The sequence below is a fragment of the Lutra lutra genome, chromosome 2 (assembly GCF_902655055.1).
Source record: "Lutra lutra chromosome 2, mLutLut1.2, whole genome shotgun sequence".
NCBI lineage: Eukaryota > Metazoa > Chordata > Mammalia > Carnivora > Mustelidae > Lutra > Lutra lutra.
Window position 1 is genome coordinate 192,072,863 of NC_062279.1, and position 26,913 is coordinate 192,099,775.

The 26,913-nt window shown below is 35.9% G+C and overlaps 1 protein-coding gene across 14 annotated transcripts in view; it reads left to right on the forward strand.

Moving 5' to 3' along the window:
• ADGRL3 (adhesion G protein-coupled receptor L3) overlaps positions 1-26,913 on the forward strand; it is an 846,536-nt gene that overhangs the window by 531,348 nt on the left and 288,275 nt on the right. For all 14 annotated transcript variants that reach the window (XM_047719410.1, XM_047719413.1, XM_047719415.1 and 11 more), the window contains one exon: positions 756-1,556. In XM_047719410.1, the coding sequence (XP_047575366.1) occupies positions 756-1,556 (801 nt within the window). The remainder of the gene's footprint in view (positions 1-755; positions 1,557-26,913) is intronic.

Genomic DNA, 26,913 nt, shown 5'->3' on the forward strand with positions numbered 1-26,913 from the left:
TTAACAGGACATTTTTAACTGATTAAAATCTAGATCTTGGGTTCTTTTCTCTGTAACCTTTCACCTTTCTTCTTTCCTTATTCCTTCTTTCCTTTCTTTTTCTTCCTTTCTCTTTTTCCTCCCAGTATCCATCCATCACCCATTTTTAATTGTGTGGGTTGCATGCTCTGTGTGTGCTATAGTAGCTTTAAGATGTTTTCTGGTTTTGTTTTATTTTTTTGCTAGAAGATTCAATGGCCTGTATTATAGGGCTTTTCTTTTCCTTTATTATTATACTTAATTAGTATTGGATTTCTATTTATGTCTTAATGATAAGTTATTGAGGGGCTAACATCAGAGTGAAAACAATATATTTAATTTCAAATAAGATACATAAAATATTATGTAAAAACATTTGTATTTATTTTATGTCTATAGAATACAGAGACATACAACACACACACACACACACACACACACACACACACATATATATATATATATATCCAAAAATATAGTATCACATGTTTACAAAGGTAAAAATCAAAGGAAAACACAAGTACTCTTAGAGAGGCCACATTTTTCAGCAAATGAAATCAAAATGATTTTGAGCAAAAGTCAGAATTCATATGTGTACTCAGAAGAACGCAACGAAAGAATTAAGTGGTGGTGGGTATATCTTGTTAGAGTTACATTCCATTTGGTGAAAAAGAGAAATCTCTAACAAAATATTAAAATTAATATGTTTATTATTTTAATTCTTTCCCTTTCAACAGTTTTTCTTTGTCCTGGACTACTGAAAGGAGTATACCAGAGTGAACACTTGTTTGAATCCGACCACCAGTCTGGGGCATGGTGCAAAGACCCTCTGCAGGCTTCTGACAAGATTTATTATATGCCCTGGACGCCCTACAGAACCGACACCCTCACTGAGTACTCCTCCAAGGACGACTTCATCGCCGGAAGACCTACTACAACCTACAAGCTCCCACACAGGGTGGATGGCACAGGGTTTGTAGTGTATGACGGAGCTCTGTTTTTCAACAAAGAGCGCACCAGGAACATAGTAAAGTTTGATTTGCGGACTAGGATAAAGAGCGGAGAGGCGATCATAGCAAACGCCAATTACCATGATACCTCCCCTTACCGATGGGGAGGCAAATCTGACATAGACCTGGCAGTGGATGAAAATGGGCTCTGGGTGATCTATGCAACAGAACAAAATAATGGTAAAATTGTCATTAGTCAATTGAACCCTTATACCCTACGGATTGAAGGGACATGGGATACTGCGTACGATAAAAGATCCGCTTCCAACGCGTTTATGATTTGCGGGATTCTGTATGTGGTCAAATCGGTCTACGAGGATGATGACAATGAGGCCACAGGGAATAAGATTGACTACATTTACAACACCGACCAAAGTAAGGATAGTTTGGTGGATGTCCCCTTTCCCAATTCATACCAGTACATAGCAGCTGTGGATTACAACCCCAGAGACAACCTTCTTTACGTATGGAATAACTATCACGTTGTGAAATATTCCTTGGATTTTGGACCTCTGGATGGTAGATCAGGTAAGTTTGGCTTTTTGATGATACTGGAGGGGGAGATGTTTGTGGTTTGTTTTTGATAAGTTTTTTAATTATATGATTAGACTTCCTTTGTTGTCTTCCTTCTGGCCTGTGTAGCTGAAAACTGTTCATTATCTTTTCGTGTACAAAATGTTGTCATTAAGCACTTTAAGCTATAAGAACAAAAAACGTATAAGAAACTTTTTCTCCCTTGTGCAGCTAGTCTCCAATCTTGAGCCCTTCTCTGAAGGGCATTTTTGTTATCAGCTGGTTAGTTCTTTGTGTAGTGAAGTACACAAAACCATTACTAAAATAGAATGCCATCCTGTCTAATTAATTGTGACATGCCCTCAGAAGTGCTCTCTACTTGGGAAAATGTCAAGGGCTGCCTTGATAAATACTTCAGGACCCCTGGGACAATATGTTCACTTTGCGGAGAGTGTCACATATGATCACCCCTATTGGGAACCTTGTCGGTTTGAGTGTATATATGAGTATACCTAATTGATACATACAGAAAAATGTTTATAACCAATAAGCAACAACCAAAAAATAGACCTCAATTTTATAAGAAAAAATAATGCAAAACAGTGCTTTAAGTAAACCAGAGATCATCTTTAATTCCAATTCTTTTTAAAAAAATATTTAATTTATTTATTTGAGAGAGAGAGAGCACAAGTAAGGGAGGGGGAGCAGAGGGAGAAGCAGATTTCCTAGCCTGACGTGGGGCTTGATTCCTAGCAACGTGGAATCATGGCCTGAGCTGAAGGCAGACTCTTAACCCACTGAGCCACCCAGGTGCCCCCCGCCTCAATTCGTTAAAATTGTCTTTTTCCTCTCTAGGACATACCATTTCCTTTTAATGTTATTTACAGATAGTCATAAATTGCTTTACTATTTTACAAATTTTTGTTTACATAACTGAATAGAATTCTCTACGTTTAGAGGTTCGATTATTTTAACTAGCAATAATGCTGTTCTTCGTGATAAAGTGTAATGGAAAACTAAGGTACAGGTGTTTGAATTTTGATAGTAATATAGCAATTCAGAGATTACACTGTGTGTCTCTCAGTACTCACATGTTAATATAACTTGTTTTCTGCCCTGCTCTTACCCTACATGTACTACCGTGCTGCTCTGATTCCTAACTTAGTTCATTACACACATGTCTTCTTACACAGCTAGATTCTAAGTTCCACATGGACACCAGTATAATATGTGGCATATAGAAGTAAAGGCTCAGTAACTTTTTGTTGAATGAATGAGGGAATAGCTTTCCACTTCTTACTCTGATAGAATGAGAAATTAGTTGGCATTTTCTCTAATCTCGACGAGGCCTTAGTCAGACTGTCAGCATTTCTTTTTCATGGCCGGCGACGCTGATATTAGGGCCAAGTATGCTACAGCAGCAAGAGCTACTTCTCCTTACTAAATCCTCAAAAACTCTCCTAGCTCAAGTATAGTACCTGACTCACCACTGTACAGGCAAGCTCTTTCAGTTTGTTGAAAGCCTAATTTGTTGACATCGGTTGAAAACCTAAGCAAGAATTAACCATCTGGAGTATTCTGGGAAGACATTTTTTTTTTTTTTCATAACTGTGATATTCCTAAACTAAAATTTGTATTTTTTCCATGAAAACTCTGTTTATGTGTGATTCTCAGCCTCTTCTGACTTTTTTTTTTTTTAGTTTTAGTTTTTCAGTGTTCCAAGATTCATTGTTTATGCACCACACCCAGTGCTCCATGCAATACGTGCCCTCCTTCATACCCACCACCAGGCCCTCCCAACCCCCCCACACCTCTTCTGACTTTTAAATTGCAATAGGACATAATTTCTAATTGCCTGCAGGTGACAACTCATCTTTTGTTGTTAATCGGTGAAGAAGAGAGAGTAACATGCTTCAAATTTTATTTATTGAAAATATTATACATTATTTTTATCTCTAATAATAAATAGGTTAAGGTTAATTAGCATTCCAGGGCTCGACTTGATGAATTGATGCAAATTCTGAGTTTAGTTTTTTGAATTATCCTGGAAAGAACAAGACAATACCATGGTCCCAAGTATTTAGAGACTTAATACAAAGATATTTCCAGTAGATATTAGTAAACTTACATATGTGAATATATTTATATGACTGGTCATTGTGGACATAAGGAAAAGTACACCACTCGTTTAATTTTGTGTGTTTGTTTATTTATGGGAGTTAAAATATTAAACCATCTTGCCCAAATATACTAGCATTCGCGTTTGTCGAAAGGATGTTATTAAAGTGGCAAACACTGAGAAATGGGAAAGTTCAGCTTTTGAAACAAATTCCTAACTTTGCCAGGAGATTCAGGTTTTCCTCCTTTAAATAACAATGAAGACCTTGTCTGTTTTGTAAACAGTAAGAGTCCATCTGTAATTTGTCAATTTGTAAATATAATCATAAGAAAAATGATCAATTTTCATGCATTAATGCTCAGATTTAAAAGCCAGCATTTTGGTGTAGACTTACTGCAGTTTCGAGGCAGGAAGAGTAAGTGTAGAAGTAAATTTTCTGCATTGTACATGTGGATATGAGAATTCCAATTAGCATTAATAGAGGCTGTTCATCTTATTCCTCGCAAACAGCTTCAGCTGTATGTTTTTCTTTAGTAAATTAGGCTGACATTTTTCAAAGAAATTGCCTTTAGTGAATTCTTATTATGGATCTTCTCATGTGTTTATGTACAGAAACAACTTACTATAAATATGTTAGGGTCAAAAAGGCTAATTCTGAGTCTGTAGATCTAAAGTGTATTTGCTGTTGCCATCTGTTGGAAGCAAGCTTTTTTGCTCTGATTTTAACTGAGTTCTAATCAATGAAAACTCACACTTCTGAAGTTCTTATGCAAAGGGGTATCTGTGTCATACTTGTACTGAATATCACTTTTCGATCCATTAAAGGATCTGGGAGCTGGAAGTTAGGGGGCAAATATGTTTCTCTTGTACACGTAAAAATCCTTTGGGGAAGCGTACACACAGGTAGTATGCTGCTCTGATGTGAGCTTGGGAGTCCGTGGGGCTTGGGTTTGAATCCTGCCTCCATTGCTTGGTCTTGGTTTTCTCAACTACAAAATGGAAAAAATAACCCTGATCTCCAAAAATTTTGTTAAATTTTAATGAGATGATATTTGCAGGAGGGATAGCAAATTTAACCAAATAGCCACACACCAACCCTGCAAAAGTTGTTCTCATCCACAGTTTCTAAATGAGGAACCTAAGACACCATAGTTTGTATGACTCAAATACCCCACAGCTACTGATGGGCATCCCCACTCCAGATTCATGTTCCCTCCTATGGCACTGATCACAGCAAGTGTTTACGGGGGCTGTGCCTCTCGATTCGTTCATTTGCTGGAAGTGATCTCAGTCTCCCCACATGCCAGGCCCTCTCTAGATGCAAATCTAACCTGTAGTTCTCACGATAAGATTACCGTAGATCTGTGCTCTAAAACGTTGTGTCTGTTCTTCAACCGTGAAATCAGACGTATTTTCTCTTCTTAACAAGAGTCCATTTTAACTTTTGAAATGGTGAACTTTAAGAAGAATAACAAGGAAAACAGTGTCTCCTAAAAGTAGTTTCAGAAATCATTTAACTTCAGTCCCTTACTCTTCCCAACACCCATCTTCAAACTGCTAATTGCCCTGCCTTTGTTGGGTTGGCTCAGCTACAGGGCATTGGTTTATATTCTTTTTCAAAGGAAATCATCCTGGGAATGGTACATACAGTCTGTGAAACAGGTTGTTTTCAACAATAGCCCTATAAATCAATTAATATTAATATGATTTTTAAAACTTGTTTTCCAAATGTTTATTGTTAATTTTAAGTGAAGTTTTTCCTTGAAAAGTGCTTTAATGGGCCTGCGCTTCTGGGCCAAGTTTTAAAAAGCTTAAAATTTGTTCTCATTTTTGTCTAAAAACATTTTCGGAACTGTCATCATATATTTTGCATTACATTAAATGGAAGTTTGCCAGCGTTTTCTGTAGTTTTCCAGCATGAAAGTAATGGAAAATGAATCTGTATTTATGCAGCATTGCTAGTCACATAATAATTTATGTTTGCAAATTGTGCAAAAACAGTTTTTAATAATATAGTTCTATCTCACGTGGTAAAGAACATACCAATGCATGGAATTTCCAATTTATGAAAAGCTTTTGCTCCAGAGCTAAATGAGATTTTGATTCACATAGAAATAATCTTGTTGATATTGTTTCAGTCATTTTTGCTTACAGGTCCCTGTGGTGTGCCCAATAAGTAATGGGTGCTCTTCAAGATTTGTCGGACGATTTAATACATCAAAGAATGAATTATCATATATATCAATATTCTGAATGTTATGAGAATAAGAGTATTGGTCCTAAAATTTGTTTTATGAAGATGACACGTATGCCTCTCAGGTAGTCCCCGTCACAGTGGACCTCACACTCCCTACTCTGGAAGCTTTAGGATTCATGCCAGCTGTTCCCCACCCCCAACCCCTACATCCAGCTTCTTCTCCTCTTCACTCAGATTGTAAAGAGCTTTGGTAACTTTAAGCAAGTTTAGCAGGGGTTAGGGAGAAGTGCCCAAGCACATTAACACCTAGTGAGCTTGCTTTCAGAAGTAATTAGAAGACATTGGAGTCGGTAGTCTTATAATAGGGAAGAAAGTGAGCAACTGCTCAATGAATTTTTTTTATAAGATTTTTTATTTATTTGACAGAGAGAGATCACAAGTAGGCAGAGAGGCAAGGTGGGGGGGAGGAGGAAGCAGGCTCCCTGTCTAGCAGAGAGCCCGATGTGGGATTCGATTCCACGACCCTGAGATCATGACTTGAGCCAAAGGCAGAGGCTCAACCCACTGAGCCACCCAGGCAGCCCTGTTCGATGAATTTTATATTCAGAACATATTCTTAAATTTTTCAGTTGACGAATTTTAGGATTTTCTTCAAGTCTGAAAAAACGGAACATATTTTATATTCAGAAATGAATAATAATCGTATTCTGTTGAAAACACATTTTGTCTGCAGAACAGCGGATTCAGTTTGCGACACCTGTATCCAAAATGCTTGCAAGCGTTAGCATCTTAGTATAAAGTAAATGTAAAAGCGCTTCTTCTCTTTTTTTCTGACCAGAAAACCATACCTAGAACTACCAGATCTAGAATTTTTTTCAAATATACTTTTAACTGAGCCTTTATCCTATCTTATAAAATATGATATGAACTGTATTTTTTAAAAGATTTTATTCATTTATTTGACAGAGAGAGATAGTGGGGGAGAGGGTGAGCACCAGCAGGGGGAGCAGCAGAGGGAGAAGGAGAGGCAGGTTCTCCACTGAGCAGGGAGCCCAATGCGGAGCTTGATCCCGGGACTCCGGAGCCATAACCTGAGCCAACGGCAGATGCTTAACCAACTGAGCCACCCCTGTGCCCCATGAACTATATTTTCATCATTGCCATTAGCTGGCTCTTGTAAGATAGATATTAAAACCCTCCAAATAATACTTGGCTATTTCACATGTTATTTGAGTGATTCTCAGGTTGGCATTGTAATTCTAGAACTACCTTATATCCGCTACATCTAGTGTTAGCCAATCAGTTGCCTCACCTCCCCTTAGCTATTATTAGTGACGGACTGACCTTCACCCTTTAGTTCTTTGTCTCAAACTGCCTTATGCTGAGTCTGTTATTCATTAATAAATGGCACTGACATGTGAGGTATTTTCTTGGACTCTTCTAGTTTGCTTCTCAACTGTCTATCGAACAATCTAAACTTTCCTTGTCAAATATACAAAGTTTCCCAGTATTTGCTACTGAAGGAGGAAGAAGTAGATTTAGGTTGGTGATAAGAATAGTCAGAGAAGCCCACTTCCAAAAATTTCTTAAAGTTAACATGTCTAACAGAACTAAGAATCTATGGGTTGCGATTTAATGAAACATTTCAAGCAATCAGGATGAACAACAAAACAATGAAGATAGGCAGTTACTGTCTCTTATGACGGTTCTTCTGCTTCCTGAACACAATCCATATTTCTTGAAAGCTGTTTGAGATTATGTAAATGTATCCTTCCTTATATGCTGAAGATAACAGAACCTAAAAACTACAACAAAAAGCCTACACATAACAGTTTAACAATGCAGATAAGGTGAACCTTCTGTCCTTATAATATGCTAATTAAGTGCATTTGTGTCTCCAGTACAGGCTGTGACTATGTAGTGATGAATAAGAACTTTAAACACACATGACACCTCGTTAAAATGTAATTTTCATATCATATATCTGAGGCCTTTACTTTGACAGCTGAGTAATGTGAGTGCTGGGCAGAGAATCCTGAACATTTTGAAACTGTCACGTGTTTAATAGGTAGCTGAATCTGCTTCCCAAACGGTTGAGTTAAAGATGGTGTGCCCTACTCGCAGGATAGAGTCTGCAAGGAACGGGATCTTAAATCAGGGTTGTCCCTGAGCCTATGGGTTAAGATTGCTTCTCAGTTCCACGTGAGAGGCCACACTGTCTCTAGGGTTGAATTTACATCCGTCTTAGTAACTGAGTGAACTTTACAAAGAGAAAAAAATAGTCAGCTACTTGTTGCTAATTTCATCCCGGTCTGTATTTTTGTGCATCAGCTGTTTCCCTGTGTGCAGAGGAGCCCCTGTCTTCCTCCCGGTGCGGCTTCATTGCCTGGAGTGCCAGCTGCCACCAGAGGGGAGTTGCTGCTGGTGACTTTTCAGGGAGCCCAGCCAAAACTTGCGAAATGTGCCCTCGCTAGTCCACGGCTGCTCAACATCAGCTGAAGTCTCCTCTGTTTGTCTTTACCTTTCCTTTCATCATAATTGAAGGTTAAACCTCTTCAGAATGACACCTTCGGCTCTTCAGGCTCTGAATATCCAATCACAGTCCTGGACAGAGCAAAGCTCGACCCGCCCTTTTAGAGCCAAGCCCAGTGTTAGCCATTCATCTGACATGTAGGAGACAAGATGCAAAGGATAAAGAGGTTCACAAATGATTTAACTTGCTATTTTTTTTTTCCTACAGAGTGATGTCCCTGATAAATGTGCAATTATTAGAAATGTAATCAAAATCGTTTCTACAGGCAACACAGAGTCACAAAAAGATGACTGACTTGTGAATAAGCTTCCCACTCACACCAGCTGTCCTTTCCATAGCCATTTCCCTGCTCATTAGCACGTCCACCAGAGGGCAGACAGGTGGAACTGAGATGGTTTTGCTGCTCATTATCAGCACCTCTCGTCAGGGTTGGCAGTAGTGGCTACAATGACTAAAATGAGATTTCAGATTATCTAAAAGGTTCCACTTCGGAATACTCTGTGTCTGTCCACATTAGCATGGATAAATGAGAATTGATTTTATTATATAGCAAAACCCGACGTTTGCTTTCTTTCTTTGTGTTTTTTTGTTTTGTTTTGTTTTTTTGTTTGTTTTTCCCCTTCAAGTTTTAGGTAGTGGTCAAGTAGCTTAGAATAGGCTTGGCAATCAAAAGTATGACTTTAAGGACAAAGGTATTTCCCTCTTAAGTACTTTTCCATCAGGAAGCTAAACTCTCAAATTGCAATGATTCATGACCAAATAATTTCAGATGCATAAATGACAGGTAAAATCTGTTTTAGACAGTTTTTGGGGAGAGACCTATCAGATTTCCTTAAAAACAAGTGGAGAACATTTCCTTTTTATTTGCTTAAATAAGAACTCTGCCTGTTTCTCCTTATGCTCTTCAATAGTACAATTCATGTTCAAACTTTTTGCATCCGCTTACCCCAGTTAAGATACAAATTAAAATTATCCAGTCCTTTGTTTCTGAAACGTCTAATGACTGAAATATTTTAGCTTTAAAATTTAGATTTTTAAAAATAATGTTAGAAAAAATGATTCTACCAAAAATATACCAACAGGAGTGAATTGATTGGTACTTGTTGATTTCATGATTTAGAATGATCTCTTATGATAATTTTTTAAATATAAGAAATGTCTTTGAAGAAACTTTTGCCTTTGAAAAAAAAAGAAAGTGGCATTTTACTTAGAAATATCCTATTCAATAAAAAATATAAAATGGACTGTGATTTTTAAAAAACAGTAAACTTTCCCCAAATCTATGCTAATATTGCTATATAGCTACAAATTCACATATTAAACTAAAAACTTAGACCGTTCTATGTTATAGAGGAGTCCACCAAGAGATGTAAGTGGTAATGGTTTAGTGAGAGGAAGCTAAAAAGTGGAATTGGAAATACTAAGAAAAAGCCAAAGATTAAAAGTGACATTCAGGCACATAATCAAAATTACTGTAGAAAGCAGAAGCAGAAAGTCAAATTGGCTTTAAGTCAGAAGCCCAGTAATTGATTGGTCCCACCCACCCCCCCGCCCCAGTTCTTCCTTCCCTCCCTCCCTCCTTCCTTCCTTTTCTCCCACCTCTCTTCTCTGCTCCCCTTTCCCTCCCTTCCTCCCCTCAGTAACCTTGTCTTTTATTTATTTATTTATTAAGATTTTTATTTATTTATTTGACACGGGGGTGAGGGGAGAGCAAGCACAAGCAGGGGGAGCAGGAGGGAGAGGGAGAAACAGACTCCCTGCTGAGCAGGGAGTCTAATGCGGGGCTCAATCCCAGGACCCTGGGACCATGAACTGAGCCAGAGGCAGAGGCTTAACCTACAGAACCACCCAGGTGCCTTGTAACCCTGTCTTTTAAGTATAGCTAAGGCCAGGCACTATGGGATGCTCTATGGCTATAATTATGAGCAGAGCGGGTATTGACCCTATCCTTACCGAGCTTACAGAATAGTGAAAACCGGGGCACCATGAATGGCCTAGTTGGTTTAGCCCTGACTCTAGGTTTTCCCCCAGGTCGTGATCTCAGGGTCATGAGATTGAGCCCCAAGCTGGTCTCCATGCTCAGTGTATAGTCTGCTTGAGAGTCTCTCTCCTTCTCCCTCTGCCCTTCCCACTGGTGCACGTGCTCTCGCTCTATCTCTCTCTCTCTCAAAAAAATAAATAAATCTTAAAAAAAAAAAGAATAGTGAGAATAAATAAAAAAGAAACAGAAAGGAGGTTGTCAAAAAATAATAGTATCACCTACTACTTACTGAATTTTCTCTTTTCTTGCCATTTACAAAGATTATCAAATTTAACCCTTACAAATATCATGCAAAGAAAACATTATCCTCCAGATGAAGAAATCAAGAGATAGAGAAGTTAAAGAGTGCCAACAGTCCAGAGTTGCCCTTAGAATCCTAGTCTGTTGGGCTTTCTGATTCGTCAGTGATTAAAAGGAATTCGTCGGTTGGCATTTGTCGGTGAATGAAAGGAATACAGTTACCACAGCCAAGGAGCAGGGAAGGCAGGAAGGCAATGTAGATGTACTAGAACATAAGGCCGCTAAACTGAAGTAGAAATGAAAGGCAGCAAGGACGCATCAACCTTGAGTTAGAGTAAGGACAAGCAAATGGCACCTGGTACTGTAGAGCACCCCCTTCTCCTCCCAATGGCACCAGGTTTCACACACACACACTTTCACCCTTAAAAAAATGGTATGAGGACACATGAGGAAACTAAGACCGAGAAACTCAGTCGCTTGCCCACAGAAACCTGTGATGTCAATGTGAGTTTCAAAGAAACTCAGGTGTATTTGATTATATTTGACTGAATCATGAAGTCACAATATTTTCTATTTACAATACGAAAAATTATAATGCACACAAGCATACAGTAGAATTTGATGTTACGGTGCATGGATATGGTGTGGGGCTCTTTATTAAAATTTAATTCTAGTTAACCTATATTATTATTTCTTTTTTTTTTTTTGTAATTCAGATGTTTTGCTAGCACAACTTCTATGTTCAAGTCTATGGGCAAGATTGGCAACATGTTGGAAAAGCAAAATGAAGGAAGAAAGGAGTTAGGGACGAGAGAAATAAAAGGGAAATAAATGTGTTTTGTTTCGTAAAAATAAATGGACAAGGAATGAATGAGTTCTCTTTTTTCAAGGGAAGGTGATAAAAGAGCATGCATTTAAAAATGTTAAAAAGTCATTTTCCCAGATTGATTTAATTGCCTTAAGTGGGTAAAGATAAAATTAAGGGCACAGTGTGGAACACTTATACCTTGATGATGTGAATGCGAATTATCATAAACATTTTGGCAATAGCTGAGAATAGCCTTCTCTACGTGATAGACCTATTTTGTGAACTAGCGTATCTACTTCTAGGTTTCCTCCCTAGAGAAACTCACGTTTATATGCAGAGAGGCTTGTACAAGGGCATTATTATGTCATGTGTAAGAAAACGTACAAGTGGAGTATCCCGGACTGTCCCTCAGTGGGTGGAAGATTGCAGGGTGCTAGGAAAGGAAGACGGAGCAGCTTGTGTGTGGTTGCACAGGTGAATAAGAAGCAGCTGGAAGAGAAGATACGAACGAGACAACCCTCTGGCTGGCACCAGAGATTTTAAAAGCCCGGGTCAGTGTGGATGGTAGAGAGAAACAGTGTGTGATCATTATCCCTTAGAAAGTAATATACCAGGGGCGCCTGGATGGCTCAGGTGGTTAGGCGTCTGACTTCAGCCCAGGTCATGACCTCAGTGTCCTGGGATCGAGCCCCACATCGGGCTCCCAGCTCAGTGGGGAGTCTGCTCTTCCCTCTCACTCTGTCCCTCCTTCTGCTTGTGCTCTCTTTGTCTCTCTCTCAAATGTATAAATAAAATCTTAAAAAAAAAAGAAAGAAAGTAATATATCAAATCAACTATTGGTATCTCTGAAAAGGTAAATCAGAAAAAATCTTGAAGTGGCATTCCCCCTTTGTAAGAATACAGCCCCACGTTTCTTTAAAACTCAGAGAAGCCAGGACTACAGCTTCCCAGAGCACCAACAACCTTTACCTCTTTCCAGGAAATCATTATGTTTTTAGTAAAAGAAGCCCTCTCTTGTCAGAAAATTAAAATGTTACTCTGGAATTTTAATTGAGTGTGACCCATAGTAACTACCATGTGTTTCAGCTATTGAATATATTAAACAATTCTTGAGAATTTAATTGCTCAAAAATTATTTTCATACCACCTTAACTGAATTTTCTCCTGAATGTGAATCCATTAACTTGCCATGTATTCTGGATTCTTATGATAGTTTTTAGTATACTCATACTTTTTTTTTTTTTAAGATTTTATTTATTTGACAGAGATCACAAGTAGGCAGAGAGAGAGGAAGGGAAGCAGGCTCCCCGCTGAGCAGAGAGCCCAATGCGGGGCTCGATCCCAGGACCCTGAGACCATGACCTGAGCCGAAGGCAGAGGCTTAACCCACTGAACCAGCCAGCGCCCCAGTATACTCATACTTTTTAAGCTTTTGGGAACATGGCAGAGTACGTCCGTCCACGAACGGGTCTACTGACTTGGCAGATCATGTTCCAGACTTAGAAATTTAACATACCACAACAAAGTTCAAGTACCCAGTTTTGTAAGCAGGGAAAGCTATAATTGTCTAAACGTAATGGTGAACAAGAAGATTTATATATAAATGAAGGTGGGGGTTTTAGTTCTCAGATTTAATGAAAAAGAGAAGCCAATCAGAAGAGATATATGCCTTAAAATTTGAATTTCAGGACAAACTTCACATAAGGAATATAAAAAATGTTCATCTAGTGGAAGTGTATTGTATATTGGGGTCAGAATCTCAAGTATCAAAGTAAAAATTAAAACATAATCAAATGATTTTTGAAACTCCTTTAATAGTTTATAAAATATAGTGAATTTTTAAAATACATTTCCCTATAGAGTGCTGAGATAGTAGGATATATTATGTGCAATGTATATTCTATATCCCAAAAAGTACATTTACAAAGTATAATTTTATAGTGTTTTAATTACACAACTATTTGAATTCATGTCAAGTAAATGTATCTGTGATATATAACTTTTTTGTATTAACAAAGAGAGTTGCATAGTTATTTCTGTGTGGATAAATCTTTCTGTGAGAACTTTCCCCCCAAGAAATGAATATATTCTTTTAGATCATTTATTAAATGTTTCAGTAGTACAACTAAAAAAGTCATAGGGTATAAGAATATTTAATGATATGAGAAACGTTCATTATGTATTGCTAAAAAGTTTTGTGTTTTTTTTAAAGCAGGTTTAAATGAAATTTAGACCATTATACATTTTATCTACTTTTATTTATATTTGAAGATTTCTATAAAAAGCTTTTAAAAATTTATGTGGATAAGTATTTTAGTAGTGAGACAAACCATAAAAAAGACTCAATCTCAAAAAACAGACTGAGGGTTGCTGGGGGGAGGGGGGACAGGAGAGGGTGGTGGGATATGGACATTGGGGAGGGTATGTGCTATGATGAGTGCTGTGAAATGTGTAAACCTGGTGATTCACAGACCTCTACCCCTGGGGATAAAAATACATTATATGTTTATTTAAAAAATAAATTAATTTTAAAAAAAGTATTTTAGTAGTGATAGTAGTAGTCTATATTTTAACAGGCAGATAATTCAAAATTTTAATGGAAGTTAAGCTCTTAATTGTTCAGATTTGAGCTTTGGGGGATTTTACCAAATTTCTTTAGTGTATATGTACAGTCTTTGAAGTCTGTACATTTCTAAAAATTGAGCTAATACTCCACATGGATAGAGTAACAATAATCTAGATAGAATTCTATGATGGAATAGGAGAAGGCCTTCTAATTGTGTCAGGACAGTAACTAACTAGTTAATTAGCACTAGGACCCACAAAGAAGAAAATGCCAAAGTCTTACTGAGAATAAAACTATGAGAGGAGACTTACTCTATTTTTAGTTTTTTTACTTTTTTGTGTTTTTCATTGTTAGGAAAGAAAAATGTGTGGTTCTTAAAAGTATTGGGTGTTCCTAGAGACTTTGCTTGTACTCCTCGGTTACAGAACCCTGCAAAAGTGTGTAACACAGACTGAATCTATTCTCATACAGAAATGTGGAATAACTGAATAGATTGATCTCTCACTCCAGAGAACTTAGAAATAGTGCCAGTGTTTCATTACATTATTTGGTCTAGTGGTACTCTATCGACTTTGACTTAAACAGTTCAAACCATAAGTTTTCACCAGTTGCTTATAAAGATGAACACTGAGAAGGTAAAAACATAAAAAGAAAACCATAAGTGTTGTTGAATAACAAAAGTTCCATCAAGTAAAATTTTAGGATCTACTTGGTTTTATTGAACAATTCATGAATCAGGCCTCTAGCCATCTAACAAGTAGAAAGGAGCTCTAAGGGGCTGTACGAAGTGTAAGGCTGTAGAGGCACCTGGGTGGCCTAGAGGACTGAGCTTCCAACTCTTGATTTCAGTTCAGGTCATGATCTCAGGGTTCTGGAATCGAGCCCCACCTTGGACTCTGCACTCAGTGAGAGTCTGCTTGTCCCTCTTCCTCCCATTCTCCCCCGCCATTAAATAAGTTAATAAAATTTTTAAGAAAAAATGGAAGACTTTGTAGGCAGGAAGGGGGGATGGTTAAGGAAAGCACAGATTACCTCATCCTCTTTTGGGAGTTGGAGAGGGTCTATGTGGTAGATTACCTCATTGGTGCTGGCTAGAAAATTCCAGACTAACTAATTAAGACAACATATTCCTTAAAAAAATTGGAACTGGAAGTAGGTTAAGTATTAAACCTTGGTTTGGTGATGTGGGTTTAGCACAAGTAACTCTAATTTGAGTCTGTTGTTTCTTTTTAATAGCTTAAATATGACAACATTGATCATGAATGAAAAGAGAGTCAACTATTCTAATCAGAAATGAAACTTAGAACTTTTAGCTTTGACAATAAAACAGTTAATATTATTTTTTATTTATACACATACCCTTTTTATGTTCATGTTTATATTGCTTAGGAAGGAGTAGTTAAGTATGGTCATTGACCATTGATGATTAGCCTTTAAAACAAGATATTCGATGAATATTTTTGATGAGAGAGAAGCACTGATGTTCATATTCATGGTAAATATTAAAAATCATTCATGCAGGATGTATTAGAATGCTTTATCACAATTTTGTGTAATTATTTTAGGAGGCAAATAACTTTGTTTTAGTGATCAGTGGGTTTAAATATTTTGGAACCCTCTTTTTATGTTTCTTCATGTAACTTCAGTGTATGCAAATTGACTGCAAATAACTTATGCCTAAATTCTATGGGATTAAGGAGCTCGAAGTGTAGTCTAAGGAACTTGGTACAGATGCAAATTCCCAGGTTCCATCCCAGATTAAATCAGAATCTCTGGGGATGGATACTACTAATTATTTTTAATAACCTGCTAAATTTGAGAATTGCTGTATAATCCATAATCCCTACAACACTAGTATATGTGCTATAGAATATAATAAAAACATTAAACTGTTTTTCTTTGTTTTGTTTTTAGAAATTCTGTCACTATTTTATTGACCACCTTTAAATAAATGTTTCCCCTCTCCTATTTAACAACTACTGCAAAAAAGCTCTATAACTCACTACTGAGGAAATATGTTAAAATACAGATTTCCTGTCTGTTTCCCATCTGGTCATCCCTGAGATGTTTTCAGTATATGAAGTGAGGCCCAGGGATAGTATTTCTTAGAGTTGATTTTGGGTTTGGAAAAGAATCACCACTCTAGATTCTCTAATGTTTAAATAAGATTTATATCTTAGCTCAAATATTATCTTAATGCATTAAGAATCTGGGAAGCAGTATATACTAACTGTCCCCTCTCCGGACTAAGGCTGCTCTGGAAACAAAATGTATCACTTTGTTATATTAAATGACCCTGTCTTGTGTCCTCATAGAATTACTACCTGTGTGGTTGACAGAAAAGAACAGCAGTCTGGCGCAGGATGGACATGTCCCCTCGCAAGCTTCTCCTGGCAAAGCAAGGTGCCATTCATCTTCACCTTGAATAGCTGGAATAAATTAGTACAGTGAGAAGAGAAATAAGACTAGGCAATCTTGCCGTGCTTTGCCACCGCTCATGGTCTGTTCCTGTGTTGGGAAAACAAAACAAAACAAAAAAGGTGGAAAATGAGTAGGAAAACAAATTAGACCTGTCACTACACTTGAAGGAATGTAATAACCAGGAGAATCCCATCCTCGCCATGAACAGAACCTCAGATTTTAATTTAGGGCAAAGGCTTCTTTCATACTCAAAAGTAGGGGTAGGTAGAATTCTGAATCTTTCATTTATGTTTGTAAGTTGCCGCATGTACTGATACTTAGTCTGTGGCACATGATGGTTTCTTCTGTCCATTCCCACTGGCTTTCCTAAACACGGACCACACTCAGCTTTGCCAGCTGAGATCTGGGCAAGTGCAGAGAACCTTCCCATCCTAAATCAGGCTGATGTGTAAACTTTGTTTGGTCCAGCCCCCTGCTGCTCTTTGTGTTGTGCTTTAAGGCAGAAACATCTAGAAGCCTTGACCCAATAGGATTGTAAAATTCAAAAGCACGTTTTCAAATGTGAATCCATTGAATTAAATGTTCTGACATGCTTAAAGGAGACTCAAAATTTTATATCTTTTTTTTTTTCATTTTTAAATTGAAATTGTGCATGGACGTGCTGTCTCACTTAACGAAGTAACCATTTTTTTTAAAAGATTTTATTTATTTATTTGAAATGGACAGAAATCACAAGTAGGCAGAGAGGCAGGCAGAGAGAGAGAGGGAGAAGCAGACTCCCCGCTGAGCAGAGAGCCCTATGCGGGCCTCGATCCCAGGACCCTGAGATGACCTGAGCCGAAGGCAGAGGTTTAACCCACTGAGCCACCCAGGCGCCCAAAGTAACCATTTTTAAGAGAAACTTTCTTTATGTGAAATTTTCCTTCACCCATGTTTTGTATGTATCACTAGAGTTAACCTAGAAATATTTGGCTTAGCAACTGTGGTGAGTAGTTGTTTTTTTAAAGATCTTTTTTTTTTTTTCATTTCTTTTAATTCTATTAATTTTATACCAACTCTTGCCCCCCCATTTAGACCTGAAAATGCAGTCATTCGTTCTCATTGAATGAAGCTTGATTTATTTGTTTAGACTGTATTCTGATTGCAATGTAAGGTATTTCTGCTGATAAAAGAGTATGAAACAGTAAAAGTAATAAAACAATGTAAAGCCTACACAAACCTTTCAAGTTTTTTTGGCATTTCTAAGCTATCAGAAAAAGGAAAATCTAAAAGACCGATCGGTTTCTTGTTTTACTAATAACGATCATGATTACTTATTTGTGATTCTAAATATATTCTCTCTAAGATAATTTGGAGGCCTTTTAGATTTCCTTAATTTACATAATAAGGCTACAAAAATTTTACATAATTCACTGTTAACAAATACCGAATTCTTAATTTTGTATCTATCGAGCTCTGTACTCAAGATCTTAAACAAATTAGAGGGAATATGAGATGGAATTGATCCTTTTAAATTCTGAAGCAATTCTTTTTAGCCTTCAAGTGGACTGATTATATACTGCTTGAAATGGGGCGAGGAGGGCAGAGTTACCCTTTGGCAGAGTACGGATGAAAATGAGTACTGTAGGCAGAGATGTAATGCTGACTGCCTCCTAAATTTGTAAGAGCCCTATTATATGACATGCACAGCTTATACTAAATTCCATTCTTCTTCCATTAATGAGAAGGAATAATATTCACTGATTCAGTCTGTAGCACTTGGCTATTATTTGCTGAGCTGTATAAACAATGAGCAGCTGTATCATTGTTTATATTACATGATTTTGTTTATTCATTTAAAACATTTTATGACAGTAGTGTGGCTTAGCAGCATGCTTATGGTAATGAAGAAGTTAATTAGCAATATTGAGCAAGACTTCAAGAGATGAGTTTTAATAAGTAGTGCTAAAAATATTACAATAGTCATCCACAGATAAACATAATAAGCCTCAGACAAATGAGAAAAATGGTCAGATTATAAGAAAAATCACATTAGACTCCTTTGCTTTCAGTTTCAAAAGAATAGTGCAGATAAACATATACTCATTCACCTACTGAGGACAGTGACTGTAATTCCTCTGTTGTTTTACTTTTCCCATAACACAAAGCTACTACATGGGCGGAAAATGGAAGATTACTTTAACAAAAAAATAAGCAATTATCTTTTAATAACAAATTCACTCTGATAGAACACTCTGCCAGTAAAGAAGTCAGACAGCTTACCAAGAATCCTAGAATTATATGAGCTCTCCAGTCCAGAAATATTGATAGACATAGTCTGAGTGCGTTAGTCTGCTTCATTTTAGAGCCAAAAAAATCTTAATTCAAGCACCAGGAAATCCATAATTGGAAAGAATCCCATAGTTACTGCTGATATTTTCTTCTAATTATAAGTGACTTTGATGCATCATAAGCCCACTTAAGAACTCTGGATTTTGATAAGAGAAGTATTCCCAGGCTCCATTGACTAGACCTGGTATTATCAGAAATTCACTAATGTTGGTTAGGCATTAGAGTGTCATGTAGTATTTGATATAATGATATGAAAATGCTAATATTGGAGTATGTTAATACAGCATCAATTTTGCCTGAGGGCCAAGTAGAGGTTAAACTTATATTGCTTGTCATTAGTCACTTAGCCAACACTCTGGACTTATTTTGTGAATTCATTATGATCGAGGCAGGTGATGTTGCTTTACTTTATTTATTCATTCATTCATTCATTCATTCATTTATTTTATCTGCCACCATCAGCCCTGTCTCCTCTCCAGGCCAAGCTGAATGGGTGATTAAGTACTCCCATAGACTGAAGAGGTTCCTTTTAATCAGAGAAAGGCTTTTTTTCTTATTTATAAATGTCTTATATATATATGAGTCTCATATGAATGAGAAGTACCAAAAGTTAATAAAGCCAAGAGAAATTCGATTGGCCACAGGTGATATTTTAAAAATCGATGGTTCTGGGAAATTGTATATAAAGTCTGTCAATGAGGATTCCTTGTTAGATGAATCATGACCATGCTCAAAATATTTTATTTCATTTGTTCATCATTCAGTGAGTGTCTAAATGTACAAAATGCTTCCCTGAGTGCTGTGGGAGATAAAGCAAGAGCCCCTAGCCCCATAGGTGAGAAACTTATAATTAAGTTAGGGAGCCAACACACTGGAACAAAGTCCAGTCACGGCATGTAACCAAATCGTGTAATATTATTTTTTAATAAAATGTACCAAATTAATATAACTAAACCTTAATAAAAAATGATAAATCTTACAAGACTGACCAATCTGCCTAGAAGGTGGTCTTCTGGGCATGTTGACAAGCTTTGTCACTGACCCTCTCCTGCTGAGTGTTTTAAACCAATAACGTTGATGAAGATGTAGAAGATGTGACAATTTTTGTTGCTGGATGACAGGTTACAGGGGAACAATTTACTAATAGACCAGATTATAAAATCAGGAATCAAATGGGTATGGACAGACATTACCAAGGACCTAAAGTGAAAAAGATGAAATCTAACACAGATAAATATAAAGTCCTCTGTTTAGGTTTGTTTACTATATAATTCCCAAATAAGAAGATTCTGCTAGATAGTTGTTTATAGGGTGGGGGAGGAGAACTTTAGTCATTTTCAGCCAGTAAATCCATATTGGTTGACTCACTCTTTGCCAGTGACTGCATAATATACTGGGGATGCAGTGACTCATATGGTCAGGCCCCGCAGTCAGTCAACAAGCTTATGGGATTTGGGGAATCACAGACTGAATTTGTATCAGTAGTTCGTTTACGAGGTGGGGAACATGAATGCAGTCTTCAACTGTGTTGATGATATGGATGACAATGATAATAATAATGCATCTAGAATAAAAGATAAAATTTCATGCTTTTCCCATTTGGTCAGACCATTTTCTAAGAACTTGTTTTAGGACTTTTGGGCACCAGATTTTAAGAGCAATGCCAACACGTGAGAGTTTGTCTGACAGAGGACACTTCCATTATTGTGTATTCTGGGGACTATGATTCGTTTGATGAAAGGTAGAAGGAATAGGATATTTAGCTAAAGTCTATGAAATCTGCTTGGCTGGGTTTGAAAATGGCTTCTTCATTTACTAATTGTGGGACTTTGGGCAAGTTACTTGGCCTGTCTTGCCTTAGCACCCTCATGTGTAAAATGGGAATTGTAATAATACCTTCATCTCAGGCTTATTAAGCAGAGTTAGTTAGTTAGTGGTTCTAAAATACTTAAAACAATGAATGGAACATGGTGACATACAAGTCTTAACTGCAACTGGCTAGAGAGATGAGTAGATGGAGAATAAGATTATGGATGAATAAGAGGGTTTAGGAGGAAAAGAAAGAGGTATCTTCAAGTATCTGAAGAGAAGTCTGTGGTTGAGAAAAAAATCATACTTCATTCTTCCTACAGGGAGCATAGCAAGTGGTTAGAAACCATAGGGTGAGGACAAATCAAATTCTAGTATAAAATATATTTTAATTTTAAAAAATAATTCGTCCAGTTCTAGTTCTACGATTCTCTCCTCCTTCCTACATGTTGGTCATTTCCAAAATGTTGCAGAATGTTCACAGCCTCAAAAACTCCGCAGCTTGACATATTTAATCAAGTAGGTGACAGTGTTTTTAAGATCTAAATACATTTCAGAAGTATTAACAACTCCTAACATGGAAACAAATTATATTCTTAATAACGCTTTGAAATCTGAGTCCATGCCATGTTGAGTCATGACTTCCTGTTGACTGACAATATAGCTGACTTACACTGGGAACCAGAAGACATGGCATCTGTTCCAGGAACTCTTCTGCCAGAGATTTTCAGAATAAATTTAAGTAATTTTCCTGGTCTCTCTTTTTCTCTCTTTCTCTCAACCAAATAAAATCTCAGTAGTAGCAGTGCTACTACTAACACGATCAGAGGTTTCTTACGGTAACTATCATACTGCAGTGACTTCATCCTTCTCATAGTGCTTGATTATTTTTAATGATTTTAGTGAAACTTCTCTTGCTAACATTAATTTAATGTAGCATTTTCAGAATAAAACCTGGTCCTGAAGAAGCACTGGAGATTTTGAAATGGTATTTTTAAAAAATACTTCCTTAAAAGGGAGTTGTCCCCCTCTCCCCGACCCTACCCCAGTATGCTATAGCTATAATATTCTTAGGCCATCCATAAATAATCCAGAAAAATAAGAGTGTTGGCATATCTGCTGACACTGTGGCTCAGTGATATTAGCTGTGTAGTGTTATGTAATTGGGCAATGGAAGTTTTCCATCATAAACTTGAAGGCTATATACCTAGGATAGTTACATGGTTAGATATACTAGCTGAATAATATTTATAACTTCCTCTGTAGAATTGTTGGTTTGGTGTCTCCGTTGATACATATCTGCATTAATGCTAAGAGAAAGTCATTCATTTTTGTTTTGGTTGCTGTTTTCAAAAACACCTCTTCCTCCTTATTAGAAATATGTAATGTTTGGAATGTGATCAGTCAACAGTTTTTAGAATTCAGTAAATAGTTCTCTTATTCTTTTTCCCGAAGTTCAAACATTCATTCATGGATTAGTTCATTCTGTTTTGAGTGAGGTTATTTGGTGGGTGCTGTGTCTGGATTTAGCGTATATAGAAGTGCAATTCTTAACCAAAAATGGACGTAGTCTACTTCAGGACACAGACATTTTTTTTTTTTTTTTTTAGCTTTTTGTTATATGTTTTGAGAAGAGAGAGCATAATCAGGGGGCAGAGGGAGAGTGAGAAGCAGGCTTGTAGGCTACCACTGAGCAGGCAGCCCAAATGCACCTAGAGCTCAATCCCAGACCCTGGGATCAGGACCTGAGGTAGATGCTTAACCGCGTAACTGACTGAGCCACCCAGGTGCCCCAGGGCACAGACTTTAAATGAATAAACCAAATGGAGAAAGAATAAGAAAAGCATTCATAAAATGATGAAATAATACTCAAAATGTTAAAAAACAAAAAGTTGTGAGAGACCAAGGGAAATAAAAAAAAAAGATGTAAGGTATGTGGTAAGGCACCTTTATTTTAGTTATTATTGCCATTAGCCAACAACAACGTACTACATCCCCCATAGCTTTTGTTTGTTTTTACTTTTTAACCAATCACCTACCTGAAAAGGACATCATCATAATGGGTAGTATAAAGAATGAATTTTAAAAACTGTAGTTTTTTTGTTTGTTTTCCCACAGATGACCTTATAAACCAATAGGATATTTTGTTTTACCCTAAATGAGGTTTTTGTTTTGTTTTGTTTTTTAAGATTTTATTTTTAAAATAAAGGCAGAGAGGCAGGCAGAGAGAGGGGAGGAAGCAGGCTCCCTGCTGAGCAGAGAGCCCGATGCTGGGGGTTGATCCGGGGACCCTGAGATGACCTGAGCCAAAGGCAGAGGCTTAACCCACTGAGCCACCCAGGTGCCCCTAAATGAGTTTTTGATCAGAAAAAAAAAAAAAAAGAAATATTCTAATGTTTGCCCATTATGCTTTCACATATTTATTGTAATATAATTTCTTAGCTGATAGTTAGATTTTGAGAGCCATTCCCCTTTTTGAAAAAATACAATGGTATTCATCATATGGTACTCCAAAATAATTCTTATATCATGATTCTAATAAGATATACATCCAAAATAGGCTGATTAATTCATTAATAAAAGCAAATATTCTACATTCAAATACTCTCATTTTATAGTAACAATAATAAAAATTATATTTTCATGAAATCTTATCCTGATTACTTAAGAGATTCTTTATTATTAAAAAAAGAAAATGCTACAGAGAGTGATGCTAATACTGATGGCATTCACCAATATACAAAAGATAAAGAGCAATCTGGAACAGTCATTAATTAAAATAAATTTATTAACAGTTCTTAATTTCCTGTACTAGGTGTGCCCTAGGAGGTTGTGAGAGGCAAGGGAAAAAGACACAGGAGGAGTTGCTGTTATATGCCATACATGACAAAATTTGTGAATAACTCATTAACATCACAATGAAAAGTATCATTTCTCTTTAATTAATATGTCATATTAGATAAATTATTGTTTTCCACTAATTATATATGCTATCCAGGCATTATTGGACATCCTAGAATTTTGTAAAAATTTCCAGTTACCCTTACATTATTTTTCAAATATTCCAACATTTAATAAATGTAGAAGTATACTCATGGGTTAAAAAAATATATGACTGAATTTGAATTAAATAATTCTTCGCCAGATCATATCTAACACTGTGTTTTTTGAAAATCTCATCGTATGTTCTTTATAATATTATGAAGTAATACCATAAATAGTGTTCAGGGGTAATCTCAGTATTAGTTTATGCCTGTGAAGGGAAATAACAATCCAGTGGAATTTAACATCCAAAACAAACCCATTAAAAATAATTCTATTTTTCTTACAGTTTACAAGAATTCTAAAATTATAAATTGCCAAAATTTCTAATGAGATATATTATTTTCTTTACTTTTATTAGGACGGTACCTTATTTCAAAAATATTTTCTTTTTTTAATTGAAGAATATATATAATAAAAAAAAGCACAGGTTCCTGCCAATTTTGGAAAATGCAGTCATAAATTCACCACCACAATCAAAACATAGAATAGTTTCAAAAAAATCCAGAAAAAATTAAGATGGCTTATATTGGTACATAAAACAGGAATGAGAGCACTTAAGTTAGAACTGAAAAAGACTAAGAAAAATAAGAAAATAAAGGGAAGTAAATAACGACACTGAAAATATATCCTATATAACCTGATATCTGGTCATAATCATGACAGTAAGGATCTGTTTCTATAAATGAGAACAGGATTTTTAAAAACTATGTGTGTGTGTGTGTATATTATAAATAAACATAAATAAAAGTTATATGTAATTATATATATAATTGAAGATATATATGTATATATAAAACAGTTAACAAATGCTTAAATTGAAAAAATAATGAGATGTTATTGTATCCATCTTTTCTCTCTATACTGAAATACCTGTGTAATTTCTGTGGTTATCCTCTTTCTTCTTTGTATGACGTGGGTTCTGTTTTTGAGATTGGACTCTGCTGTTGAGAATTGATTTTACTGTTCCAGCATAGTTAAGTTCTTCCCACCCCACCTCCCTTTGGACCAGGATGCAGTAAATCAACAGTTTAAAAATAATATATAATAACCTATCACAGATTTAATAATTGTCCCTTTTTCGTCTTTTCCTTTCCAGTCTGAACATCCTTCCTATTCAACCATGTATCTCTATGACACGGTTCCAGAGACTTCTTATCTCCTTTTTCTTTTCTTTCCATTCTCATACTAGGCAGAACATAGAGATATAATGTAATCATAATAAAGGTGGTTTGACTATTATCAACAGTAACCAGTAAAATTTATTGAGCCCTTCAATTAACTGTGAGTTTTTGTCTCATTTTATAATTAAACTGTTTATTTTTCTCATTTTATAAATAAAATGGGAGTTGCAAAGGTTTAACTATATCTCCATGATCACATAGCTAATAAGTCTAGGAGCCAAGATTTTAATCTACATCTGACTTTGAATAGAATACAAAACTATTTTAATATAGAAAAAGAATAAATTAAAGTTTAAGCATCTGCATCCTTCTATTGATTCATGATGAGTTTAAGGTTAAGAAAACCAACTAGAGGGATGCCTGGGAGGCTCAGTCACTTGAGCATCTTACTCTTGATTTTGGCTCAGATCATGATCTGAGGGTCATGGGATCAAGCCCCACATTGGGTTCCATGCTCAGCATGGAGTCTGCTTGAGTTTCTCTCCCTCTCTCCCCACTTCTCAAAATAAATAAATCTTAAAAAAAAAAAAAAGAAAGAAAAAGAAAGCCAACTAGAATTTTCCAAACTGTGACTTCTTTATATGAAATATCAAACTATGTTTCCTCCATACATAAGTGTGTGTGCATAAATACACACACACAAATAATACTTGTTCCATATTTTAAAACTTAAATTCTATTCGAAATATGGGATCTTATATGAAGTCAGTTCTTCACTTTGAAAATTTAAGTAGAGAATAGGAAACATTTGAATAAATTAATATAGGAGCCATGATATTAGAAATGTATGCATTTATGGCATAAACACATGAGTTGTGTTCACTTTTTTACTTATTTTCAGAATATTTTTTGTTAAAATAATTATGCCTTAAACTTCAGAACAGATCTATTATTGGAATGAAAAGTATATATTTTCTGGGCACTATTTGTGCTAAATAATACAGGTAAAATATAGATATAAGTTGGTCTTTATTAACAAAAGAAGAAATTCAGATTAGAAATGTCCTATGTGGGCTTTATATGACATGCTTAAAAACAGATCAATTAATTTTCAAATTTGCTGAGGAAAGCAATTGCTTTGTGGTTTGCTAAAGGAGGATCTCAGATTCTTTTCTAAGGTTTATCAAATATGTGGGCAATTATATACAAGAATTTTACTCATTTAAAACTGTATTTACTTCTTCATAATTTAAAATGTATTATTGTTTGTTTAACTTTTCTAATTATGCATGAGATATATTTGCTAAATAATAGCATCCTAAGCTTCTTTTTAATTGACAAGTTTGAACTTTAAGTATTTAATTGGCACTTCATAATAAAAATGACTGATAGTCCACTTTCAAAGAATTCTCTAAGGAATGAAATAAGTCTTCATTACCAGCAAGATGTGATTAATTTTTAATTAGTTTCATTTTTCCAAAGTATGTTCATACACTAGAACATATATTATGTAACTCAATTGCTGAAGGTTTCAAAAAGATACTGAAAAAGTGTTGCATAATTAACACCGGAATGTACAATGTAAATTGCAAATGCATGAATGAACCATGCCCTTTTCTCAGCACCTATTATTAAAAATAGAATGAAAGTTTTCCTATTTGAATCCCTCAGAAAATGAGTCATCCTGAATAGCTGAATTTTCCATCTAAATGAGAATGTTTAAGCACTAACACATTTAAGACACATTTTAATCATTTTGTAACGATCCTCTCTAAAATCTTTATATGACACTTTTTTTTCTTTGGCAAAGCTGACTTAATTTAACTTTTAACTTTTTCTTAGTCACTCCAGGTCATTATGATTGTAGGTTTGGACCTGTCCTACATTTTTCATATTTAAATACTCCATTTTAAAACAAATAGGTTTTTCGTTTTGTTTTGTTTTGTTTTGTTTGCTATGACTTTGTGGAAAATTAAGTGCCCATGACTTAGAACATATATTCATTATAAACATTTACAATTCAAATTAAACTTTGGGACTATCACACAGCTCCTATGACAAGAGTTGGCTGTACATCTATTTATGTAATCATAGGTACTCTGATTACTCTGAAATAATGCATTTGCATTATTTGCAATAAT